The following is a 13,916-nucleotide window of genomic DNA, read 5'->3' on the forward strand; positions in this document are numbered from 1 at the left end:
TAGTCTAATATTTAACATTGAATTTATATGAGATCCCTTCCTATATTGAAATTTTGTAGGCATCGTTTAAAATAATATATGGTTTTTTTAACCCATTCGAGACGGAACCCTTTTTGCGGCATTTGAATTCTTAGTTCTTGACTCTTATATAACTTTTAGGTTGTTTGATTTTCATCAAAACTAATTTTCAATTCATTTTGCCTAAACCTTGCGCATTCCATTGGTATCAGCATATTATTTTCCCGAGTATCATTCAACTCACAATGAATGGTTGTTCTGGCAACGACACAAACAATTTTTTGCACATACTGTGCAATCGGTCTCGAGCGGGTTAAGCGGGAGAGGTCTTCCAATACAATAAAAATCGTTTCTTTATGTTAGTGCTCAATGCAATATGCAATATGCAATAAAATTTTCATTATAAACAATTAAATCCTTTAACTAAGGCTCTTGATATTTCATCATTTCGAGCCGACCGTTTTCAAATTATGATTAATAGTGTTTATACATGATATTTGTCAGGAAAGTTATCAAATTTCAACAGTGATTTTTTATATTGTCGATAATTTGAAAAAATGTTCAAAATTAAAAAAAACCTTGGTTTTAATCTTCAAACCTACAAATTTGAATCAAAATTCTTTAGTATAATATAATATATTGATCAAAAATATTATTAGTGATAAGAATTTGAATTTATTTTGTGAGTTTTGAAAAAAAAAATGCATTCATGGATTGAATTTTAGTTTGGTAGAATGTGACAAAAAATGTAAGGTACACCGGGGTAAGTGTGGACGCGGGGTAAGTGTGGACGATGGCTATAAAAACAATACTGTGCACTATTTTTTCAAACTTTTGATGCAGAATGTTATATTTACTTGTAATCTATCCAATAACTGTGAAAAAGATACGATTCAGACAATAACGGTTGTTTACAGCGACTTTTTCGGAATTTTCTATTTTCAACTACGATGTCGAGTTGATGTGCATCTTTTTCAATTGCAATTTTCTCCTAAACTAGCTGGCTCTCGATGAAAAACTCTACATTGAAACAATCCTTACATTCCAAACAACCAGTTAGGAAAAGAAACGGCGGTTAAAAATTATGAAAAAAGAGTTTATTTACAAAAAACTAAAATTTTGTCTCCAACCCCTACCTGGGGTAAGTGTGGACGGCTTTAAAAAGACTTGATGTTTACACATTTTTTCAATTTTCTGTCCTTCATCCTTTACGAGTTGTGTTTTTTTTTTTCTTATTATAGAGACTTTCAGCCTTGGGCTGGTTCGTCTCTTTCTAAGCGCACATCTTTCGAAGTAATGATGGCTAGCATCTCACAAATGCTAAAACCATCAGACCACAGAAAGTGTACTATGTATGCCATGACCGGGAATCGATCTCATGAACTTTGGCGTAGATGACTTGAACTCTAACCACTACGCCGAAGCCGCTGGCTCTTTACGAGTTGTATTATTTAGCTATATTAAGCATTCGGATCATGAAAATTTGAGTAAAGTACTTATTTGTTCTGTGTTTTTGACGAAATCGGATCTCGTGTGTTGTAACATAAATTACACACTATAATTATAGTATCATGAACTTTTTTCAAAAATTTTGGACGGTTCAAGCAATAAAGTAACGTATTCAACCAAGAAAACACTAATTTTTTGAAAATTTGAGAAATCAAAGGGAAAATCTACCGTCCACACTTCCCCATAAAGCGGGGTAAGTGAGGACATCAGCCGTCCATAACGATTTGCGTGATAACTTTTTTCGCTTTGCTTCTATCGAGCTCATCTCTTCAGCTTTTGTAAAAAAACGTGTTCTGCATCACATTGATCGTCAATTTATCAAAATTGCTCCACTGCTGATTTTTTAATGATTTTTTAAAGTTGAACTATACGAAAACCCGTCCACACTTACCCCGGTGTACCTTAATTGGTATGATTTTGTATTGAATATCACCGTTACAAAATAACAGAGATCATTCCGCACAATAAATAGCCTCTAATCAATCGCGTGATACACATACATCTTTTTGTGTCGTATTAATAAGAATTCGTCTCAATGCATTAATTTTAAAAAAATCAAGTAATCATAATCCAACGAAAGGTTGTCTACAATAAGCGTGAGATCTATATTCGTCTCGTTAGTTAGCCGACTAATTTTAGAACTTCCGTCCTACCTACTGTCACACTTTTTGAACAACATTGTTTTGGCGGTACTTCTAGGCTTATCTGCACTCTGGCGGCACGCTTCTTGCCTAGCATTTTCCGCTTATGAATTGGTGCATGCGCAGTTCTTTTGCAAAGGTTTGCAGTAGCTACGGTCAAGCATGATTATCGGTTTTGTCGTTAGACGCCGGTTTATTTGACTGTAGGTACGTTGTTACTCTGTGACAGAAACGTAGGACTGAATAAAAATAAACAAAATCAGATGAGGGTAATGATCGGTAAAGATCGCATCACACTTGCGTTGTACCGGTGCAGTTTATGTTATGGTTGGGCTTGTTTTCGAAACTTTTGAATTGCGACAATATTAAAAAAATGTATAAAAATAAGAATATTTCAAACACTGAACATAAGTGTAAAATATTTGAGTGTTGAATGAAAAAACAATAATCTCTTAAAGTCTCTATAATTCAACAACAAACAAACAAAAAACAATAATCTATAAAATAATAATTGGCTGTCAGGTAGATTTGGCATCATGCGTTATGAAATACAACAACACATAAACTGGTTTTCGGTAATCAACGTCTAGGTGGTGCTCTAGATCACGAAAAGCCAGAACTCCACTCAATTGAAAAATTGTTAAGCCAAATTTCTGGAAGATGGTAAAACCAGTTACCAACAAAGAGATGGAGAAAGAAGCGGATTTGCAAAACTTGTCTTAAATAGGAGGCTACTAAGGCCGGAACAAATTTCAAATCCTTCTTTTGTCACTCGGAGTTGGAACATCGCGAGGGGGGGACAATAAAAAATAATGCGAAAAACTAATAAATTGGAATAAATTGCACGAAAGCTTGTATGCAACCCAATTACATACTATTTTGTTGCATAAAACCTATTAATCAAGTATTTTTTTAATGGAAAAATTCAATAAAATCAAGAATACAAAACGTGAATTAACCTCCATCTTCCAAAATTTGGTTCTTGGTCTTGTAATCTTTCGGATATTTGATTTTTTTTTAATTTACTTAAAATACTTCAAACTTTATTAATTCCCCCCTTCGGGATTTTGGAAATTTCGAAGGGGGGGGGGGGGGTTGACAGAAGAAGAAATTGATATTTGTTCCAGCCTAATTTGATATTAAAAAGTTTGAGTGAGTAACTTATATACTACTTCTGATTTCATAAATTTTTCATTGTATCTCGTTTTTGTTTTTTTTTCTTTTTCGATACTTTATTAAAAAAATTGCTGAATTATGTTTTATCTTCAATCAAAACCACCCTAGGTTTGTTCACATCGGCATCTTCATCCTTTCCATCCGTACTTACCCGGTTTCAAATGTTGCCGGTTGTGTGTCTGTAGATATTCATGTTTTTAATGTCACGGTTTGCTTCTGTCGCTATGAGTAGGTAATATTTCGGTAATTTCTGGTGTTTTCAGATAATTTTTCGCACCAGACCATTCAGTTGATTTTCAACCGCGGTCGCGTTTCGTTTCCCAGGGAACAGTTTAAAACATATCGGCAAAGCATCTGCAGGTTGAAGTTGATATTTTCATCTCGCTGGTGAATTTGGCTGGGCGTGCAAAATGTTCAAGCTGAGGTGTGTATTTGTGCGTTTTTTTCGGCAGAGTGCATTTTAATCTAATGAAATTTTGCTATTTTCGTAGCATTTTAGCGCTGCTTCTGCCGTTGGGCTTAGCGCAAGCTGATTATGGAGGAACGTACAGCTGTTATTCGGGAAGTAAGGAATGCAAGCTAGCCAATCTGCACTATGATACGAAGGATGCTGTGGCCAGTATAAAAATCGTCGGAGGAACTGGACCGTTTCTGGACATCGAGTTTGTGGATTCTTCTTTTCCGATCATTCCTCCGTCTTTGTTTCATGACAACGACAATGTCAGATCACTTTCGGTGAAGGATTGCGAAATTCGTGCTGTTGAAGCTAGCACTTTTCGGGATGCTCGGGAGCTGAAATATCTCAAGATTCAGAAAAATGGCATTACAAAGCTATTTAACGATATGTTTCGTGATACGAAGCTGACGAAGGCTAATTTTGAAAAGAACAGGATAAGCGAAATCGAGCAGTTCACATTCAGACGATGCCGGGATTTAAACACACTGAGGCTGTCTGAAAATAGAATCCAAAACGTCCCGCATCAGCTTTTCGAGGGTTTGACGCAGTTGGAAGAATTGAACTTGGATAAAAATCGAGTAGTGGAGCTTCCGGATAATGTGTTCCGAGATTTGGCGCACTTGCAGGAGCTTGATCTGAGCAACAATTTCATCCAAGAACTTAAACCAAACACCTTTGCTGGGTTGGCGGGTTTGAGAAAATTAGATCTCAAGGAAAATGAGATATCGACTATTGACGCACAAGCGTTCGCTCCGCTGACAGGTTTGATTGAACTTGATCTTGAGGAAAATAACATTAAAGTTTTGCTGCCGGAAACGTTTGCTCGTTTGACGTATTTGAGGGAGTTGATTTTGACCGAAAACTATATCGAACATGTGGATGAAAGACTATTCGCACCGAACTCTGCGATTCAAACACTTGTTCTGAACAATAATTCAATTGAAGCGTTGCAACCTGGCCTATTCTCGAATCTTCCGCGCTTGGAGCAATTGTCGGTTCAGTTCAATGAAATCGGCAGCCTGGACGATGATCTGTTCTCGAGGAATACCAATTTGGATACGTTGCATTTCGAAGGTAACGTCATCAGTAAGATCGCACTGCGGGCATTCGCTAATTTGCGCCGATTGGAAATTTTGGATCTCGATGATAATAACCTGGCAACACTGGACGGAGGAATTTTTAGCGATCTTGAGGCACTTGAGAAATTGTTCTTGGAGAACAATCTACTTCGAGAGCTGAGAGCGGGGTCGTTCCGTGGGTTGAGAAATCTTAAGAAACTTGATTTGAAGGACAATTTGATACGTTCTGTAGATGGAGCGGTATTCAATGATGTTGGACAGCTGAAAAGTTTGTCGCTTGAAGATAATTTGATTGGTGAAATCCCTCGTGGCTTGTTTTCTGGATTAACTCGGCTGAAGGAGCTTTCTCTTAGCGATAACAATTTGGAAGATTTGCAGGATTCCGTCTTTCAAGGTGCCGCGGATTCTTTGGAGGAGCTGTATCTTTCCAACAATAAATTTTCAACTATTCGTTCGTCTGCTTTGAATTTGAGATCGCTGGATCATTTGGATTTGTCCGATAATTATTTTAAATCATTTCCCACTAATGCCTTCGAGTATCTGAAACGTTTGGAGTCGTTAGACTTGGATGATAATAAACTCACGGAAATACCGGATGCCATTCGAGGGATTTCTTCCTTGAAGGAATTGGATTTATCGTCGAATAAGATCGGAATAATTGATGGTCAAGTTTTAAGTTCTCTACATAACCTCAAAGAGTTAGATCTCTCGGATAACTATTTGAAAAACATCCCAATCGATGCTTTCAGCAACTTGAAATCGTTGAAAGAGTTGCGTTTGGATGACAATGATTTGGAGGGGATTTTGGACAACATTTTCGCACAAAATCGACAGTTGAAGGAGTTAGCGCTGAGCGACAACGACATTCGTGAGCTCAGATCACGAATGTTCTTTGGATTATCCAATTTGGAAGAGCTAGATTTGGATAACAATCCAATTAATAGGTTGGAGGATAGCGTGTTCAGGGATTTGTCCAGGCTTGAAAAACTGTCTATGGAGAATTCAAGCCTAGTGCAGCTTCCTCGAAATGTATTTTCGAACTTGGCGTCTCTCGAAATGCTCGACTTGGATTCGAATCAGCTGACTGAGCTCAACGATGGGATGTTCCGTGGATTGGAGAATCTGGAAGAATTGTATCTGAATCACAACCCCATTGGAGACGTAAAAGTGAATACTTTCCATCAGCTTGGAAATTTACAAGAAGTATCAATTGGGCCGAGCTCTGTCAACAACTTGGACAGAGATCTGCTGAAGTATGCTCTACGTTTGGAGGAGCTGTATTTGCATGGTTTTGAAGTTTCATCGCTTCCACGAGGTTTCTTCCATTTCAACCGGAAGCTTAAAGTGCTTTCCATCAACTCGGATGATAAGCTTACGGCGATTGATAAGGATTGGTTCAGAGAGCTACCGAATCTGTTAACTTTGAATCTCGTGGAAAACAGTATCAGCAGTTTTCCGGTGGGAATTTTTGACGATCTTGACGATTTAGAGAACTTGTTTCTTTCAGATAATCCTGCCAAATCTTTGGATGTTAAGTTATTTGTAAAGCTCCCGAGACTGGAAAGCCTTGAACTGGCGGGCATGTTGCTAGAATCCTTACCGCTGGGTATTTTCGATAATTTACTGGAACTGGAACAGTTGGACTTGAGCCGGAACGGTCTCAGCTCATTGGATAACGACATTTTCCGGCACCTGTTTTCATTGGAAGTTCTATCGTGGAGCAGCAATGGAATCGAATCCTTGCAACCTGAATTGTTCCGTGGATTACGCAATCTTAATCAAGTAGATTTAAGTGAAAATAAACTTAACTCTCTGGAATCCCAACTTTTCCGGGACTGTTTGAATTTGGAGCGGCTGGATTTATCCGGGAATCAGTTTGTCGAATTTGATTTACCTCGTATGAGTTTTGCGAAGACTTTGGTTGAACTTGACGTTTCGAAGAACAACTTGAATTCGTTAGCCATTACGGAAGATCTAAACGTTTTGTATGCTGATGACAATAAGCTGAGTTCCATTCAAGCGGAATCTTCACCATCCTACGAACTGTTTGAACTATCCTTGGCGAGGAACCATTTTACGAGTTTAGATTCAATCTTGCGTTTTAATAATCTTGAGAATCTTAATGTATCAGGCAACGCACTGCAGCATCTGGATTTAGCTCGAATGACGAATTCTCTCGATGAACTGGCCATTTTCAATGCATCATACTGCGAAATCAGCAGCTTCGAAGAAGCCGGAATGACTACACAGGAATCGATGGCAGTTTTGGACATTTCCCACAACAAACTAAACACTTTGGACTACAATCTGTTTGGTCACTTCCCGGATTTGGAAATGTTTGTTATTGGAGGAAATTCATTCAACACTATTGACGGTGAAAAAATTGTGCAGACATTCAAGGATATGGAGTTCATTGGTTTGCAGGGCACTGAATGGATCTGTGATCAGCTTGAACAGGCGATTCATGTTTTCGAAGAGGAAGAAGTTTTGCTCTGGAAGAAACAGGAAATGGAGTGTCCGGGAAAAAGTTTTGCCGGAATCTGTTGCTAAAGCTATTATAGATCAGCGGCCGACGATTGCCAACAATAGAAACCAAGTTATTTATGATGTTCTTATGATTGATTTTGAGCTAGATTCTCCGATTTGATACCATTCGCGCCCGAAACGCGTCGATAGAAAAGATCATATATCTTTTAACGAATTTGAACCGGGACCCGATCAGTTCCGCACCGTCCATTGTTGTTCCTTGCCCCCCCTACACACACAGAATGGACCTACAATCTAATACTATCCAGTAGCTTTGATTTATTGTCGAAAAATAAACCATTTTTTGTACCTCATCAAAGAATCACTTGTTTTCTCTTTGTGCAGCACTATTGGTGGTGAGTACCAAAAAGAAACAAGAAAAAAATCTGTGAAGAAGTGAAAGAACCTCCAAAAAAACTTCACACCCTGGCTGGAAGCCAAGCCACCATCATCCGGCTTAGGGGTAATTATGTTCATTATTTTTCGTTGTTTGGCCTACCAGCGTTACAAATTTCAATCCGAAAACCAAACTCCCTTGAGCTAGCTGCTAGCTGGCCGATAATGACCGGTGGAGGTCGATCGACACCTCAGATTTTCGATGGTGGTGTGGATCCACCAAATTCGATCGATCGGTTCCCCGGGGTCGATGCAGCGCTCCGTTTGGCTCCCATGGGGTCGGTGTGGGGAAATCTTTCGTGCAAAGTTTTATGAATGAACCGGCCATCAATTTTGATCACCTCCCAGAGCCAGCAGTCAGCATTCGGACAGAAAAATAATTGAATTTGGTGCTGCTGCTGCTGGTTCGAGGATTGACCCGTCCGAGATTCTCCAAACTAGACGCGCTGAATAGAGACAGACTGAATTGGACCAGACTGGTCTGGGTTGGAGACGACCACATATGCCGTTTAACCGTTTTAGTTGGGCTTCTGTTTTTACATTTCCTCTAGTTTTCTTACGCGGGGGCAATCATAATTAAACTATTTATTACGCGATTATTAACGCGTAATCACGGATTTTTTTGACGCTTCTCGGTGAAAAGATGACTAATAATGTCGATCGGAAAGAAGGAATTGTAAATTAAGAAAGATTCCATAATCAAACAAACCAACAACTTTTTCTTGTGTGCAGCACAGAATTTTGAGAGTGATTTTGTGACTGATAATAAAATGTAATGCAGAATATAGTCTTTTCCAGATTTTTAGTTCAATCCAATTTTTTCATCTTTCGTGACTGCTACAGAGGAAGGCTTAAAGATGATGCATAAAGAATGATACGGTCAAAATTTGGTCAAGGAAAAACGCATGTAAATCGGTGAAATCGTTTATTTAAAAAAATCAAATTAAATTTCTTTTTCAAGTTTAATTAGTATAAAATTCAGGAAAAATATTCAGTTAGGCTTCCGCTTTTCCAAATCCGAATTGCCGGGCCTTACGCTTAACCCCTGTCATCAGATTTTGTACAGCCACCTTGTCCACCATCTTCGCCGCAGAAAGCCAGTTTGCCTTGAACTGCTGCTCATCCTTAGCAGTTTCTTTGGTCTTCTTTAGGTTCCGCTTGACAATAGCCCAGTATCTCTCAATTGGGCGGAGTTCTGGCGTGTTGGGAGGGTTCTTGTCCTTGGGAACCACCTGCACGTTGTTGGCGGCGTACCACTCCATGGCATTTTTACCGTAATGGCAAGATGCCAAATCCGGCCAAAACAGTACGGAACAACCGTGTTTATTCAGGAAAGACAGCAGACGTTTATTCAAACACTCTTTCACGTAAATTTCTTAGTTGACAGTCCCGGGAGCTATGAAAATGCTGCTTTTCAAGCCACAGGTACAGACGACTTGCAAAACCAGATATTTCTTGGCGAACTTTGACAGTTTCATGTGCTTGAAAATATCTGCTACCTTTCCCCTTCCTTTTTCCGTGTAAAACTCCTGTCCCGGAAGCTGCTTGTAGTCGGCTTTGACGTAGGTTTCGTCGTCCATTACCACGCAGTCAAACTTCGTCAGCATCGTCGTGCACAGCCTCCGGGATCGCGATTTGGCCGTCGTATTTTGTTTATCATCGCGATTTGGAGTCACTACCTTCTTGTAAGTCGATAGTCCGGCTCGTTTTTTGGCTCGATGCACGGTTGTAGACGATACACCCAGTTTATTTGCGGCATCTCGGAGAGAGAGGTTAGGGTTTAGCTTGAAGCTACCGGCAACTCTCTTTGTCGTCTCAGCGGCTTCCGGTTTTCGATTTCCCCCCGATCCAGACTTCCTGGCTGTCGACAAACGTTCCCCAAACACTTTAATTACATTGGTAACGGTTGATTTGGCAACTTTTAGCGATTTTGCCAGCTTTGCGTGCGAGTAGCTCGGATTTTTGCGAAGCGCGAGCAAAATTTTGATACGCTGCTCCTCTTCCTTGGACGGCATTTTGACAACTGAAGAGTGAATTCCAAAATCAAAATAGGAGCAACATTCTACACACACACACACACCTTCCAAATGAGGGGTGTCCAAGTTATTTAAATGCAAAATTGAAAGAAATACGTCAAGTTGATATTGACAAAATTTTGACCGTATCACCCTTTAAATCCAGGGATGAAAAAAGATCCAAAAATCTATACTTTTTTTATGACTCTAGTCAAAATTAAAATATATTATTTCCTAAATTAAATTTAAAAATATTTTTCAACTGTATTCTGGATTCAATTTGCATTTTTTTTTTACAACTCCACACTAAAATGTTTGTTTTTCGTCACGAACTTTGGTTTCGAAAAGACCTGCCTTTCCTACTGAAGAAATAAGGTCGAAAAGCAATACTTTTCGATACAGTTTCCAAAACAGTGTCCATAAGCGCAACTTTTTGCCTCAGTTTTGATTTGGAAGGAGATACTGTTTCTTCAGGGTAAAAACTTGATTCTGATGGGTATTTTGCGGTGTTGCGAAAAAAATTTTACGCAACTCGTTGCACAACTCGGTTTTTTCAGCACTCGACGTAACAATCCCATTCAGCAAGCCTCGTTTGATAAAATTACGACTCGTGCTGAAAAATCCTAATTTTTGCATCTTGTTGCATAAATGACTCTTCTAATACTTTTCGGAATTTTCTTTCGTTCAACCACTGAAAAGCAGCAAAACCATTTGATTCAATAATAATAATTTACTGGAGTATCAACTTCGAAGCTGCTGTTTACAAAAGTATATGTGTAAAATATTAAACGACTATATCGTGGAGTGTCATGTTGTTTGAGCAAGAATATTTCAGGTATAATAGCTTAAAGACGGATACCAGATTTGAAGAACATGAAAGGTGTGAAAATAAGCGAAGGGCAATTTTTATTTAGAAAATTTTGCATACTTCATCTTTATTTTCAACTTCATCTTTATTTTAACACAAGTTAGGTAAAAAAGTTATTAACTGTTTAACAGAGGTATGTCTTTTCGCATTGATAAACAATAAATTCAACAGACATCACTGCAGGGTGCCTCGCGAAGTATTGCATGAAAAGTAGCCATACAATACCTCGCTACTCGCTAGGCACCCTGCAGGGATGTCAATTGAATTTATTGTTTATCAATGCGAAAAGACATATCTCTGTTAAACAGCTAATAACTTTTTTGCCTAATAAGATACGAAGTTACGGTCTTCGATAAAGTTGTTCAGCGGAAAATTTCATTTAGGAATTTTATAAATTGGCACAAAAACTGTCAGCTGGCTCGGTTCCACAGAAGATACAAAAATGATGTTGATTTTTCAGTACAAAATATTCAAATTTCCCATAAAAACCTAAATGTTCAAATTTACTCAAACGTTACTTAAAAATTCTGCAAAAATTCATGGCTGAGTTTTAGACAAAGACGAAGCTTTTAAGACCCCAGGGTTTGAGAAATTCAAAAATTATCCCAAATCGACTCAGTCTAATGCTCAATATAGATTTTTAATTATGCCTTTATGAAAATTTGCATATTAATTGATTGGTTAATATAGAAAAAAAAGATGATAAGTCTAAAAATGGAACAACATAACCGAAAGTATTATTGGACCCTTTACCTATTTTACGTGTTTTCCTATGATTTTTTTTATTTCAGGAAAAATAGATTATATAGTTCATATTCATCACAGCAATGGTAGATTTCCTAATCCTTCGATCACTTTTTTCAATATATATCGAACATTTTTTTCTGTTAAGGGGAATGTGGCATGTATTATATTTTTAAAACCAGTACTGGACTCTTATGAACGTAAAACATGGATGTAGAAATTTATAAGACTAATTCAAATTTGATATAAAAATCGTTTTCGTCTCTGTTCAGAATTTGATGCTTTGAGGTAACATTGATCAGTCTCTGTTGTGACGGTTTTAACGAGCTTTCTTGATCATAAAGGATACAAAACACCTTCATAATATTAAAATATGCAAGTTTATCAATTTTACCTTGATTTTAACGTTTTATTTTATAAATGTTTATAATCGAAAAAAGAACAATTATGCTGCCTACATTTAGGGGCCAAAATTATAATAATTGCTAAATAGTTTGAGCTGCAAAATACAAATGAAATTTTACCTTCACACATTCCCCTAGACCCTCCCACTATTTCCATTTTAATTTTTTCTTCAAAGATAACGATTTGATAGGGTTCCTATCCATCTGTCCAATACGGGCTTACTCTTGGAAAATGTCCTTATTTTTTAAATATTTAAAATTTAACATTAAATCACTATAAAAAAACGCACTATAACTGTTCATATACAAAGAAAAAAAAGTTGATCTTTCACATTAAACAACCCGTTTGCTTCTAGGTGCTTTTTGGTATCATCAGGAGAGCTGTTTGTTGGCGAGCCTTGGAAAAAATAGATATTTAGAGATTTTGAAATGAGATTTTTACTAACAGAAAAAAAATTGAAATACAAACCAGATGTAGCCTATTTGATACTCAATCAATAGGCTTTCAAACGAAGAAAACAGTTTTCAAAAATTCAAACTATAGACTGAGTTATTGATGATAATGTGGAAAAGTTCATTGTTGGTCAAATTTACCCCGCTGATCAAAGTTACCCCGTTTTACGATACTTTTTTTGAACGTTGAAAATTTTATTAGAATATCGGTATGATAGAATAAAGTAGGGAAGAATACGAGTTCATTGTTTGCATAGGAGTGTCTTGAATCTATACAAACGAAAAGAGTTATTCCCGATATTCGGCATTTTAGGACTAAAGTAGCCTCTAGCATGGCCGTAGGAACGGGGGGGGGTTTTGGGGGTTAAACCCCCCCCATGAGGGTCCAAAAAAGCAAGCGAGGTATTCTACTCTACACTCAAAATTTTAAATCCATAATCAAATTATGATAATAGAGCAAGTCTATTCATGAAAAACAATCTAGACTAAAAATTAATTCCAAAATCTCAAAAACCCATCCCAAATTCAAAATTTTGCTACAGTTTTTCAAAATTTTCTCACTTGTTCATAAACTAAGGTTGTCAGATTTTTTTCACCACGTATCCGGGCCGAACAAATCCGGGCTGTTGTATGTAAAAACTAGGCAAAATCCGGGTATTTGATTTCAAAATTTTCTACCAAAATCCAGGCAATATCGGGCAATACAGATCAAAAGTTAGGAATTGCTCATCAAAAATCATGAAAAAAAGATTTGAACAAACCTTTCCTGATTTTTTTTTAAACTTGCTTCAAAACGTTTGGACGCATGAATAAAAAATATTTTTTAACTCAATTTGTTTTTTAAAGTTTGATTTAAAATTGAAATGAGAACAAACCCGGCTTTTCAGATGAAATCCGGGCAACCGGGTCAGACCGGATTTTTTTTCCAAATTTTATATTAAATATCCGGGCATATTTATATTATTTGTCGGACAATCTTGCAACCTTATAATAGAAATTCAGGTCTGAATATTAAATTTTAAATTAAACTCATTTTGGAGATTTTGATTCTTTATTCCCATAACCAAAATTTTAATTTCTAAATATTTTCGTATTTCTGATTATGTATCAAATTCAGGTTTCTTCATTTTCAGTTCGAATAATCATTAGAAATTAAGAATGTAAAGCTGCTTTGAAATCCTGATTCGGTTTTGCATTTCATATCAAATTTGAATCATGTTTTTCGAAAATCATTTGTGTTTTCAATATTTTGATAATCATTTTCCGAATATGAAAAAAGAAGAATTTTGTTTTACATTTTAAATCGAAGTTCTCAAACTTTATTCTAAAACAACATTTAAACTTTAAAAGCTTCTAAGTGGCGATCCAAAATTGAAAACTCAGATTCAGATTCATCATTTTAATTCTGATTCACAATACAGATTAAAAATAAATAATTGAAAAAATGAATTAATATTAAACCAGCGATGCATAATTTAAATAAAAGATTCATGAATGATAACTCTGAAACTTGGCTCATAAAATTCTGATCTGAAATTTAGATTCGGAAATCGTATTTTTGTACACTTCAGAAATGGTATAGAAATTTGGAAACAGTTCAATTTTTTAATTCAGGTTCAGTATTAAGATT

At 36.8% G+C, this 13,916-nt stretch overlaps 1 protein-coding gene across 1 annotated transcript; it reads left to right on the forward strand.

Moving 5' to 3' along the window:
* Positions 1–3,612: 3,612 nt before the first annotated feature.
* On the forward strand, positions 3,613–7,714 carry LOC129756633 (toll-like receptor 13). The gene is made up of 2 exons (XM_055753548.1): positions 3,613–3,768; positions 3,836–7,714. The coding sequence occupies exons 1-2, from the start codon at positions 3,755–3,757 to the stop codon at positions 7,428–7,430; spliced, it is 3,609 nt and encodes a 1,202-aa protein (XP_055609523.1). The 5' UTR covers positions 3,613–3,754; the 3' UTR covers positions 7,431–7,714.
* The last annotated feature ends 6,202 nt before the right edge of the window (positions 7,715–13,916 follow it).

This window comes from Uranotaenia lowii, chromosome 3 (genome assembly GCF_029784155.1).
Source record: "Uranotaenia lowii strain MFRU-FL chromosome 3, ASM2978415v1, whole genome shotgun sequence".
Classification (NCBI taxonomy): Eukaryota; Metazoa; Arthropoda; class Insecta; order Diptera; family Culicidae; genus Uranotaenia; species Uranotaenia lowii.